Here is a 12970-nt window from a genome sequence, read left to right as displayed (position 1 = left end):
TTTCTTCTTTCACGCTCTTGATCTGGCAAACATCACGGGATATTATGCTCGCAAGTTAGAGTAACATAATATTGGTTGATGGAAAAGAGTTTCTACTCCACTTCAGGCATCAAAGGTGAGGCCTTCAAACCATGGCATGCACATGCCTTCCAGGCAATATGACTACGTGGTGACTCGACTTGCGATCAGCCATATCGTGGACCCCTTATGTTGTATGGAGATGACGTGTCGTTACAATCAGATATCTACTCAACGCAGATAGGCCACTAGAGAGTTGCTAGTTGCGATAGTCAATACACGCGGAGAACATGATCAATGGGATTTAAGGATTAGTCCAAATATCATCATTATTCGCTTGCCTATATACCCAGAATCTGAAGCAAACATCATTACGCTTTTAAACGTTGTAGCCACTACCTCGAAGGTAAGTTGGACAGTATCGCAATACCAACACCCAATAACAACTGCACACCCAGACTCAAACCTAAGATGAGATGAACATACATCCACTTTGTAATCTGCAGCACAACGCCATTCTGAGGCTGCATCCCCGGAACTATGATGCCAGCAGCAGACTGGGCCGTAACGGCTATTACACCAATCGCAAAAGTTGACATCACCTGTCCCATGTCATCTGTGCTCCCGTTCATGGGCTGCCCATACGACGACTCGGCAGGATAGCTCTGGAACTGTCGATCGCTATCCGTGGGACCTAGTGAAGAAGCTCCGTATCCTTGGAGTGCTATGGCTGAAGTGGCAAGAGATGTGATGTTGGTTCCGATGTAGTGCTCCTTGCGCATGGCGTTGACGACAGGTCCGATACTGACGTTGCAGCGGTAGAACCATGCTTGGGAACTTGAGGCTTCAAAGGCTGTGACTTCGCTCCATGTTTGGCCTTGGGGTACCGCGGCGTTGAACATGAATGTTGTTTGATTGGCACCGTTTATGGCTGTTATATTGACTTGTGTTTTCTTGTCGTCGTCGATTGTGATGGTGATCTCGTTTCCGTTGCCTCCCTTTGCGACCTTCCAGCTGCGGCAATATCCTGTGGCTTCAACGCTACGGTTGGTGCTCACCACGAGATCGTAGTTCTTCGGTCGTGCAGTGGATTCCTGGAAGACGTATGTGCAGGATTTTCCGCCGCAGAATGCCAAAGGATCGTTGTTGTCCCAGAGTGTTCCAGGTTTAGGAATATCGTCCATGCCTCCCCAGACCGCTCCAAGGGCGATAGTGCCATAACTAGACATTTTGTCAGTGTTGATTCAAGGACAACCTGGGTGACCTTTGTTTACCTGTTTGCAGTGTATCGTAAGGCACCGAGCGCCTGTGAGTTGTTTTGCGACTTGTTTGCGAGAACTCTGTTTGTGACGATGTTGGACATGTCTGGTATTGTGACATTGCCAGGGTGTAGGATTGCAGCCGAGTCCGCTGTGTTTGTTGAGTAAACGAGACCGAGCATCGCTAGAGCAATCTGGGATATAATGTTGAGTATTATGAAAGCCACAGCATATGACCGTAGTGAACGTGATTTGGATACCCAAGTTAGTTGGATGATCTTGGTCAAGTCTTTTGCTTTCAATATCAACTCGGTCTACCAGGTATTAGTGACCATTTACAATCGATGTTTCTGAGCTTGACCTACCTCCCGATCAGGCCAATCTCGGAGACTGATAATCCAATATCTAATCTCCACAGCCATCGCCTCTAGAGATATCGTGATGCTCATTCCAAGACCAAGGGAGAGTCCGATAATTAGAGCGTTGAATTCTCGTTTTGTCGTTGTTGACATGATATTTAGTTTCGAGTAGTACCATAATATCACGTAAATGGCGACGACAAACAGCACCGAAGCGAACCATCTCAAGATGTTGGCGATCAAAGCCTTCCGTAGCTTTTTGGGACGGTTTCGAAGTTTCTCTAGTGCAACTGCCCTGCTAGGTCTTCGATGGTGTAATGTTTTATCGGATTGTTGTGGTGAGCCTGGCGTTGGTGTTGAGTCTGACCTGCAGAGGGGATTCGATTCATCTCGTTGGTAGTCATGATGTGGCTGGGTCTGGAACTCTTCCTTGGTTGTATGAAGCCTCTCCAGTTCATGAGCCGAGTGTGAATTGTTGTGTCTGTCCTCTGCTGCTCGCTCCATGGTCAATCACCCGAGAGGATAGGATAGAGGTAGTCAATGGGGAGAAACATTGAGATCGACTTCTTTGGTGTTGCACATTGGTTTGGGCTTGGCTTATATTTAAGGTTTTTCGCATCTTGCCTTGCCTTGCCTTGCCTTGCCTACAGCTTTTCGTGGCGGCGGGTCCAAGGCCAATCCGTGGTCCATGTAAGATCCCATTCCATTCCATTAGGAGTCAAGTTGAAACAAGCAGCTACTAAAGTACCGTCTGTACCGTACCGTTCCGTACCTTTCCGTCGAGTCTCTCTCGCCTGAAGAGTCACTGCCGTGGGTCTTGGTTAATGCTAAGCTTTTACTACTCAGATCGATCCGTCCGCTTGATTCATCTGGTAGGCCAGTTCAATATTCAATATCCATCCGTTTAATGTGTAAGTGGTTATGATGTGCCACCGCGTAAGTGCAGCCAATAAAACCACTCAATGCGTACTCCCTTTGAACTGCCAAAGCCACAAAAGATAGGTGAGACATGATGCCATCGCTACTGTATCCGAAAAAAGAAGCTTTCCAACTACTGAAGCATAATCGAGGCCTCCTGCTAGCTAACTTAGCAGCTGTAGCACTGGACATGCATACATAAATAAGTTCGGTGGTGCCGACAGGGCTAAACGATGCTGGTGTCTAGAACCTCAAATACGAACGAGCTAATGATTGCAGCCATTGAAGCAGGGATTCATGGCATGGCCCACAGACAATGCCGAACCTGCTGCTAAAAGATGATCATGGAAGATCTCTAAGTACTACCTGAATTGGCACGTGCTTCGGGGTGACATACAGTAGTTTCAGGGACCGCAAGCGGATGAGTTGTCCTTTTATGGTAGGTACTATTAAGTTAACCATTCAGTTGAGTAAGCTGAACTCAAAGTCCCCCGGCAGTTAACGGCTACACGGCATAGATACTTGACACAGTGAAGAATCGATGTTCTATCAAAGGAGAGATTTATCAGAGGACAGGCAGGCAAAGAATAATACGACAAGTGAAGAAACATGTATTCTCTTTTGAGATTTGAAAACAGCTATTCGCATCGTCACTAGCCTGAAGAACTTTATCTGCAAATGCTACCAACCGAGTTATTCAGCTATGATGTAAAGTCAAGTGATTCATTTGAACCCAATAAATAGGAACAAGTGGCAATTCAGTAAATACCAAATGCGATATACGAAATTAAGCAATTGCCAAACATGCCAAAAACTTCATGATCAAATCGGCCTTCTTCCACAGGGTAGCTCACTTCCCACCATCGGGCATTACACATCCCGATCCCCGACGTCAGCAAGAAATCCTCCAAGCATCAGCCGACTCAATATCTACGCCTCACCACCAACAAAACCATCAATTGGCCCCCCAATTGACCATGAACGTAGCCCCTCGACTCGCGAGAAGCTCAGCCCGAGCGGCTTCTTCACAATGGTCATGTTTCTTCTGCCAGAATGCCCGGCCGAAGCTCCAGCGAAATGCCTTCAACTTTGCCCGCAATGCATCGAATAACGCCCGCACCGGACAGCCCTATACACCGACGATGGACGAGATTCGTGCGCATTATAGCAAGAAGAACAGGACCGTAGCGTACGATTGAACATGGGATTGGAGAGGTCGCGGCTTACGATTATCAGGTACTATGTCTTGAGTACAATTCTCGGATTTGTGACTCTCACTTATGGCTCTGTGCCCTTGTACAAGATGGTGAGAGCCCCCCTTCTCAATGTCGCGATGCTCTTCTAACGCACTTGAAGATCTGCCAGACTACCGGCTGGGGTGGTCAGCCTATACGTGCCCACGGCGGTCCAGGATCTGGTGATGAAGGCGATCTCGCAAGCCGACTCGTGCCCGTCAAAGACGCCAAGCGAATCAAAGTCACTTTCAGCGCCTCTGTCTCCGATGTCCTGCCCTGGAAGTTCGTCCCTCAACAGCGAGAGGTGCGAGTCCTCCCCGGTGAGACTGCTCTGGCTTTCTACAAAGCCACCAACAAAAGTGACCAGGATATCATCGGAGTTGCTACCTACAGTGTGACGCCTGCTCAGTGTGCGCCGTACTTCAGTAAGATCCAGTGTTTCTGCTTCGAGGAGCAGCGTCTCAATGCGGGCGAGACCGTGGACATGCCCGTCTTCTTCTACTTGGATCCTGATCTGCTCAATGATATGAACATGAAGGGCGTAGAGACTGTGACATTGAGTTACACCTTCTTCAGTACGTTGTTCAGGTTTCATAAGGAAGACAGAAATGCTAACAGCCCTTACAGAAGCAAGATACGATAACAATGGACGATTCCAGAGACCTATGTCTGCATAGATGGGACAGATGTGTTGGATTGGATGTACAATACGCTCCTCTTGTAAAATATATGCATACCGTGCAGCTATCTCGGACTACACATGGCTGTAACCTTGAAGACTATGACTCTGTCACACGGACTCATTTCAATGGATCAACACTTCTTTCCGGTCAACCCTTCTCCCCCCAAAGAATCGGATTTTTCCCCATGTGCCATTAGCCTCCGACATCATGCAAATTCTTCTCATCTCATCCATCAACTTGATGCCGATACCTGCAAAGAAAACGGCGTTCCAATGCCCCAATGCAGTAAATGCGGCCCGCAACCGCTGACTCAGCCAATTCTCCCATCCCATTTTCTCGAGCTTAAATGGAGCAGATCCCCCTGTCTCGTTAATTCGATCACGTGGCCCCCACAAAGTCATCAAAATTCCGCACACATTTCTTCGAAATTTTCTTTCGTTCTGTCAATCCGTTCTTCATCGCCCAACGCTCAACTAACTCACCAGCGTCGTCCTCGCCAACCACCGACAAAATGGTCAAAGTCAGCACCAGTGAGTTTCTCTCTATGCACAAATCGCATTTCATGTTATTCTGACCTCAATTAGACGTTTCGTCTTCTCGACGCAAGAGCCGTGCCGCTCACTTCAAGGCTCCCTCTGACCAGCGCCGTGTCATCATGAGCGCTCCCCTCTCCAAGGAGCTCCGTGAGAAGTACAATGTGAGTCTCAATGACACCCTACCAAAACTTTCACGCCCCTAACATTACACAGGTCCGCTCCATCCCCATCCGAAAGGACGACGAGGTCACCATTGTCCGTGGCTCCAACAAGGGCCGTGAGGGCAAGATCACCTCCGTGTACCGTCTCAAGTACGTTGTCCACATTGAGCGTATCACCCGCGACAAGGCCAACGGCCAGTCCGTTCCTCTGGGCATCCACCCCTCCAACGTTGTCATCACCAAGCTCAAGCTTGACAAGGATCGTGAGGACATCCTGGCCCGCTCCAAGGTTGGCCGTGAGCTTGCTGCCAACAACAAGGTCACCGCTTAAGCGATGAACTTAGTCGAGCAATAACAAAAACCAAACCACCAAAACTTTCAAGACGACATGATCAAACCTCTCCTCCCTGGCGAGGACGAATCTTTTCATTTTTCACCACTCACATAATCACGACATGAATGTGAGCAACTCAAAGGGCAAAAGTTGATGAGGAAATGGGTATTTTACTCCGGCGTTTTTACGATACCTACGTGCCTTCTTTCTAACCGCACGGTACCTGGTCTACAGCAGGGTAGATGAATTGAGAATTTTTAGGGTTCTCAATGGCCATTTCACTCAACTGGTGAAATGCTCCATGGGAGGTTTATCCCGAAGTCTTGACCTGCTCTCCCCACATGCACATTCGCGAGTCTCCTCGTGATGTTATGTCGGACAGGTGGCTGACCCATCTGTCCTCTCGTAGGATGCTAACACAAACACCATCAGACGCATTCAATTCAATGCCCGTCTGTCGTAGACTTGAGTCGCACTTGGGTGCCTCTGCGCGGTAAGTCGTAGATTTCACTTCATCCACCGCTAGGATATCTCCGCGTCAACCACTAAGATCTATGGTTTTCGAGGTATACGTCTAGCGAAGAGTAAACCCGACAGGACCCAACTACTATCATGGGGTCCTGTTCTCCCTAGAAGATTTTCGCCGAGATGCCAATGAGGCTGGAAATTTGAAGGTGAGGTACATGCTTTTATTTAGCCTCGAGGTATTTTTTTTTATAGGATTATGCAATCAAACATTATTCTTTTCTCATCCATCAGATTTCACCCTTGGCTTGTCCCCAAAAGTCTTATCTCGCTACCAGTCGTGGAATCCTCACTGGGAGGTGTTGTACCAGGGAGGTTGAGAAATAAGAAACGACCATCAAATCGGTGGATAATCAGCGAATTCTTTTGTAAGTCAAACCAGTCAAGGCCGCATATCAAACTCCCTGAGGGGTTTCTTTCACATAGTGCAAAGAGGAGTCTGATAGCTAGCAAATATTTGTGAGCAAACGTATCTAACATAGAGTCCTATGAACATAATCCATGCCCCGGATGAGAATGATCCATCTAGCACCTATTCTGCACATAAAGGCAAACTTTTTGACGCCTGTCCATGACCCTCGAAATCCTAACATGATTCTAACACTGATGTTGCCTGCGCGTCTGTGATGGGCGCTTTATCTGATTAAGCGTTGATCGATTCAACCAAATGCAAAGGCCACCGGCTGTGGTGGACTGTGAGGCCACACTTTGACCATAAGTAGCATGTGAACGAAGCTGTGTAGTAAGCAATACAAATTGTAATCATAAGAGCAATGGCTGATGCTTATCGAAAGCAAGGAAGCTGCGGCATCGTCGATAGTCCCGCGCCCAAGAAATTGGAAAGGTTGTCAAGGAAGAATGCGAGAGAAAGGTTGTTCAGCGAGTAGAGAACCCATGGTGGCTCTTGTCCTGAAGGCTGACGCCGCGCAGTTGTTGATCAAGAAGTTCAAGGGGCGGTCTGTTCTCTTCACGTCTTCCGACAGTGATGTTTCCTGTTGGGGAAGCGTTCACGTCTCCCAGCTTGGCACTATTACCACGAGAGTTGGTCGTAACTGCAGGAGTTAAGGATGCAGTGGCATGCCCAGCGTAATGAGGCAGCACGCCTTGGGCAGTCATAGGGGAGACTTGTCCTGCAACTACGTTCGCGCTCGTTTTCCCATTTTTTCGCATCGTGGACCAGATGTCTTTCGGATACTTGCTGTAACGAACTTAGCATCGGTCACACTGAGTAGTATAGTATTCACATACCTCGCATCTCGATCAACCCGGCGCCCTTTGAAGAGAAGATTGCCCTCTTCGTCACCCGAGTCGTCTGAAGCTCTAGCACGTAACTTCTCACTCGGGATTCGTGGACGCTCATTGATCGCACGGCGAAATTCCAGGTATCGACTTCCAGAATGAGCAGCGTGGGATTCAGATCGTGGCACCTCGGAGGTTGAGCTTGCGTGGAGAGAGTCGTCGGTACGATGCAAAGACTCAGAGCGAGTAGCATCATCAAAAGCGTAACGGGCAGAAGGCCTGGTAGCTTGGGAGACAGCATGGAAGGGATCAACCTCATTGGGCTTCATAGGCGGCGTCTTTGACTCATCTGGCCCAAAGGCGTTTTGCGGAACAGACTCATCAGCGCCAACAGGCTCCTCCTTGATAACGCAGGGCGGATAGAAATTCTTGCCGTCATACAGAGGGAGTCCATTCTCGAAGATAAAAGGTGCTCGTCCCCAATATGTGAAGCGGGCACGCTCCTCCTCTGGTGTCAGCTCACGATCGTACACATAATCAGTGTCTCTGGCGTTTTCTGGCCGGACTCCTGGCTTGAGCTTCCCAATGAGATAGGGAGGACCCATACTCTTGTCAGCATGGAGCTTGTTCCTGAAGAACGTTCGCCAGCCCTCAGCGTTCTTGTACATGCGTTCGTATTGCCGGATCTGTGCCCCCTCGTCGACTTCTTCCACCTCAGTGGGTGCGATAGCGGAAGTCGATAGATCTGAGCGCGGCTGGAAGACAGGCGCCAAAGCAGCATGGATCGGAAGGCTTGATGGCTTACGCTGTTGTACATCGTTATTCTTCGACGCATTGCTGAAGTTCTTGGCCGAAGGGTCTGCCGTGATTTGCAGCCGGCTTTGAACACTCGCAATTTGTGGAAAGGTGCCACCAGTCTCGTCGACCGTCGATTTATTCCCGAAGCCCGAGAGATGCACTGCATTTACAGCGTTTAGGCCGTCGGACTCGCTGTTGCTATTGCCATAGTCATTGGATGAGTTGGAAGGCGGTCCGTTAGGAGACACGACCTCTGGGGGATACTTCCTGGACTCGAACTCGAGCTGAGTCGTCAGCATGCGCTCGAAATGCTCAATCTCGCGGCAAATGTTCTCAAGCTGCTCTTCCATGTCTCGAACATCGATCTGGTGCTTGTTGTACCGAAGTTGGTCTTGATGGTAGCGTTTTTGACTGCGAAGAACCTCAAGCTGCTTCTGGGTAATCGAGCTCGGACGAATTGACGACACTGGAGGACTGGCGGAGCGCGAAGGCTCATTCTGTAAGCGAAGAGGTAATTGCTCAGGCTGTCGTGACGATGGGTGTCCATATCTAGCAGGAGCTGCGTTGAAATCAACACTGGGGCGAGGAGCCGATGGACTGGGGACAACAGGGGATGCAAAGCTCATCTGAGGCGGCATGCTGATAGGGTATAGAGTACCTCCATTTGCGATCCACCACTGTCCGTTGTAGAGAAATGGTCGGGAGTTGTCGAACTGATCGGTAGGAGAGAGGTGAACATTTCGTGCCTGTTCCATACCCGCGTCCGGAAGCTTGCCATAAGAAGCAGCTTGACTCGGGAGCTGCATGGGAAGACCAGTGGTAGGAAACTGACTGTATGAAATGGGAGCCAAGTTGTAACCCATAGGAGGAGGCATAAAAGGCATCCCTTCAGGTCGAAGTGCCATTCCTGGTAAAGTCCCTGGAGCATGTGGAGGAACCATGGGAGCAAAGTGGCCCCAGCTAGGAGGAAGAACAGGATAAGCAACGCCCTCAGGCTGGTTACCATTCATGTTACGAGCCTGGCTCTGTCCATCGATCGAGCTTCGCTCGCGGCTCCATTTGGTTGTAGGAGAGTGAGGCCCTCGAGTGTTAGGCACGATTCGGCCACCAGCAGTGACCCGAACATGGGTAGGGGAAACAACAGAGTTGTAAAACTTCTGAAAGCCTTCCGATTTCTGGGTTGCAAGATCTGCTGGAGCAACAGTCGGTGCCCGATCAAGCTCAGAATCACTCCGGCCTCGGTACTTGCGATCCGAGTCGGTACCGTCAAGCTGCTGCGCAGGACGTCGATGCATCTCGTCAGCGTCGCTGGAGTTACCCTCTTCGATGATAAGGGACAGTGATGGACTGTTCACGAAAGGGGTGCGGATGATGTCTTCTGTTTCATGTTAGATTCGAAATTCATGTTGTGGGTGTAAAAAAAAGTGTGAAAACGTACCTAATTCTCTGTCTTCCAAGACCTTGGAGACGAGTTTGTTGGAGATGTCTTTTTGGGGAGGCTTGTGGCGTAGACGCAGCAATTCACGAGCAGTGTAGACAATGTGTCTCATCTTGGAAGGGTCCAAGTAAAAAGATAGCAACCAGCTGCGATGGAAGAATCCAGTTAGCGAAATTCCATATACAACTGCGGGAAGCCAATGCCAAATCTCTCTGCATCAAAATGGAGAGAGCTTTTTCACGAGAATGAGGAACAAGCAAGTCACGATATTGCAGTTGGATGAAAAGGTTGAACCGATGAAGATGACAAGCCAGGGGCGATCCACCAAGTGCAGTAGTAGCTGGGAGACTTTCCAGTGTGCTGGATACTGGAGCAGCCCACAAAGCAATGCTCTCCCGCCAGTGCACACGGACCGGCAGCGAGAAGGTCTGCACAGGGGAAGAAAAAGGAGGAAGCTCTGACTTACTTGATATGTACTGACAGCTAAAAAGCAAACAGTAGATGATACAAACAGAACAGTGCCCTTTGTTACTAGGCGTCCAACTTGAATGACAATGTCTTGATGTGAATGCCAGGTAGTGAACGTTTTCTGACAAAGACTGACAATGAGAGCAACAGCGTGTGGTAGTGAGCGAAGCCAAGAGTTGAATACTCGATGGAGTGAACGAGGATGATGAAAGTGACAGGTTGGTGGAGTGAATCTTTCGAAGATCAGGATTTAAGTCTTGGTATCTAGGCAGGTTGAGGTGATGAGAGAGGTGGGAGAAGTAAGGTCACTGGCTTTTGAAAGGTGCTCCTTCCACCCTCCGAGGAGAGGAGCGCCGTGGCAGGTGAGTGTACGGAAGCCGCGATCTACTTCGCGGTGTTATTTCAGTGAGTGTTATCTATTCGCAATGAAATGTTAGAGTATGCACAGGAAAGAAAGGTGCGGAGGGAAGAGAAGAGAAGAGAAGGAAAGGAGCCGACGGGCACGCCTGACGTTCGAGTGAAGGCGAAGGCAAGACGCGTTAGATATTCCACAAATGGGGATGATGGAGAGTGAGAGATGGAAGAGAAGGAAGAGAACAAGGGCATGAAGCTATTCGGAAGAGGAAATACACCAAGGAAATACTCACATCGAGGGCGGTGATGTTGTTGTTGAAGATGAGATGTGCTGAGAGATGGAAGGGGAGAGTGGGGAGGAAGGAAATGGCCACGGGCAGAGGTGGAGATGAGAAGAGACCCAGTGAATTGCAACGCACAGCAGAAAATTAAAACCTCTTTGATGGTCTCTGAGAACGCTTTGCTCAGTACCAGGAGATGATATCCCTGGGGAAGAAATGGTGCATACTGTGAAGAACTCGAGGTGATTACAGGAGGGACTGGCGGGAGGGGGGGGGGGGGGGGGGGGGGGACCCACATACTGCAGATACTGCAATCAGTGACTCGATGTCAGATTAAGCTGGTTGCGATGATGAATACAGGACTGGTTGCTTTTATTGTAGGGATGTGTTCCTCTCGATACAATGCAATACATGAATAAGTCAGGGGGCACTAGCGTTTGCACGAGATGTCCTTCACCCGCTCCCTAGCCTGCAAACACTGAAGAGATCTCCATGTGTGAAGACATACTATTGTTGTGAATGCGAACCAGTGATATGGACAAGAGACGGAAGTCATGATTTAGGCATATCTGTTGAAACTTGGCTAGTAGTGCATGCCCTGTGATACGCCTGAACTCAGGTGTAGTGCAAAGTGGAGACCTCTGTCTGCGCGATGGGCTTCTGCAACCAGGACCATAACAGTTCTAGACTCACGGTCCCTAGTCCAAGCATGCGTTTCCTGAGAGCTGTGAATAGCTTCGTCCTGCGGAATTCTTGTTGTTATCAGGGAGTGCCTCCCGCCCATCCTGACAAATAAAGTTGAGACAAAAGTAGTGATAAAGGATGTGTAGATTTCAATTACCGCGAAGAACCTTCTTTAATAGAGGATTCTTCGAACCGCATCGACAAAATATGGGAATATAGGTTGGTGTCGCTCTCCTTCATCCTCTCTTACATGGGACCAGAGGAGGTGGGTACTGTAGGTTGTAGGGCAGTTGCAGAAGAGTTCACACACCGAAAGGAGAACTCTCTCCAACGAGTTGGTGGAAAGACACTCAACAATTTCCGCCCAGACTTCTAGTTTTCTCGAATCATGTGTGATACATTCGTTTTGAAGTGGCACTATGTGATATTTTGCAAGGGGGAGATGAGTGTGTGTTGAAGTGAGGGGTAACTTGGAAGCGTTTGTCGTAATAATGTAATTTGAAGAAACAATAGAAACATGGATACGAAAATAAAGAAAGCACAGTGTTTGACCTGTTGATATAGTATTTTGTTCTGAATATTAATGCACTGAGAATAACATGAGTCGTGAGAATACAATTATCCTTGCCCCTTTACCTGGAGCCTCATTGGGGCTGGTGGAGACCATGTCGCTTGGAGACTAGACGTTCAATGCTAGGGAGTTGCAAATATGGATTCACTAGATGATGACCCAGCTTCACCATTTCTTGAATGAGGTTCTGTCTACGTTTGTTGAACCGTTGATGCCTATGACCTTGGTGTTTGCCCTTGTTCCTTCAATAAGGGACTCGGCCGACGCAGCACTTCAAGGTACCCAAGATATGAAGCCTCGATTGCGTTCTTTTCCCGGTCGAACATACACCACTAACGTTTGCGGTTTTATTGCTTACATGCCTCCATAACAGAAAGTGTCGTTCACACCTCATGGGAAGATGAGATGAGGTGTACCTCGGCTTAAGGGATGGGGATGCCGGCCCACCACTTCGGCCCGCCTTAGCCATGACCACGGCTCATGAGACCCCCATGCAATGGATGTCAGCTGTCATGCCGAGCTATAGAGAGATAGTCCACAAGAAATATTCCTTTGTTGTTTGTCTCTGAATAGGGTGTTCAAGACTAAGGTATCGACACCTATCGATATAGGCTCAATTACCTACTACACATCCCTCATGATAAGCATATTTTATCCTATTAGCTATCATGAGCTGCTGTGTTACCCCTCCATCTTGTGATTGTCAGCCAATGTACCCCTCCACACCAATATCTCACCGTCGCAAAGTAGCTTCAACCCCACGGTCCAGGAACAGCCGATCCACTGGGCCTAGATTCATTCCTCTCCGTGTCACGTCACTGCATTCTGTGACACATCCATTGCTGATAGGTCACCCCTGGCCAAGGTCTCATGATACAGACTATCTCATGCCGTCTTGACAGCACCTGCGGATAATAACTTGCCGCATTATATCTCAGTTACAGCTATAGCTCTGTAGCCCAAAGAATGAAACAAGACACTGCCGTTACTCCGGATCTTGGTCCTCCTCGGCCCCATCACTTTACCCCGCCACTACCAAGACACATGCGTAGAATATCCAGAGGCCAACCGACTTGACGTAGGTATGGGTACCTTAGCCTCTGGGGGCA

General features: G+C 48.9%; 4 protein-coding genes; 2 read left to right on the top strand and 2 right to left on the bottom strand.

The window, feature by feature from the left end:
* Positions 1–413: 413 nt before the first annotated feature.
* Positions 414–2140, bottom strand: FFUJ_08355 (uncharacterized protein; the record flags this gene model as incomplete). XM_023580954.1 has 3 exons in its annotated part: positions 414–1239; positions 1293–1591; positions 1643–2140. The coding sequence occupies 3 exons, from the start codon at positions 2138–2140 to the stop codon at positions 414–416; spliced, it is 1623 nt and encodes a 540-aa protein (XP_023433919.1).
* Positions 2141–3531: 1391 nt separating this feature from the next.
* Positions 3532–4466, top strand: FFUJ_08356 (probable cytochrome-c oxidase assembly protein (COX11); the record flags this gene model as incomplete). XM_023580953.1 has 4 exons in its annotated part: positions 3532–3743; positions 3791–3860; positions 3911–4364; positions 4417–4466. The coding sequence occupies 4 exons, from the start codon at positions 3532–3534 to the stop codon at positions 4464–4466; spliced, it is 786 nt and encodes a 261-aa protein (XP_023433637.1).
* Positions 4467–4983: 517 nt separating this feature from the next.
* FFUJ_08357 (probable ribosomal protein L26) lies at positions 4984–5500 on the top strand (the record flags this gene model as incomplete). XM_023580952.1 has 3 exons in its annotated part: positions 4984–5002; positions 5057–5169; positions 5222–5500. 3 exons carry the CDS (start codon positions 4984–4986, stop codon positions 5498–5500), a joined length of 411 nt encoding a protein of 136 aa, XP_023433636.1.
* Positions 5501–6904: 1404 nt separating this feature from the next.
* On the bottom strand, positions 6905–9615 carry FFUJ_08358 (uncharacterized protein; the record flags this gene model as incomplete). XM_023580951.1 has 3 exons in its annotated part: positions 6905–7226; positions 7277–9443; positions 9504–9615. 3 exons carry the CDS (start codon positions 9613–9615, stop codon positions 6905–6907), a joined length of 2601 nt encoding a protein of 866 aa, XP_023433635.1.
* Between the last annotated feature and the right edge of the window lie 3355 nt (positions 9616–12970).

The sequence above is a fragment of the Fusarium fujikuroi genome, chromosome FFUJ_chr07, assembly GCF_900079805.1.
Source record: "Fusarium fujikuroi IMI 58289 draft genome, chromosome FFUJ_chr07".
In the NCBI taxonomy this organism is placed as follows: domain Eukaryota; kingdom Fungi; phylum Ascomycota; class Sordariomycetes; order Hypocreales; family Nectriaceae; genus Fusarium; species Fusarium fujikuroi.
Note: the sequence above shows the minus strand (reverse complement) of the source record. Positions and strands in the feature narration are given on the sequence as shown.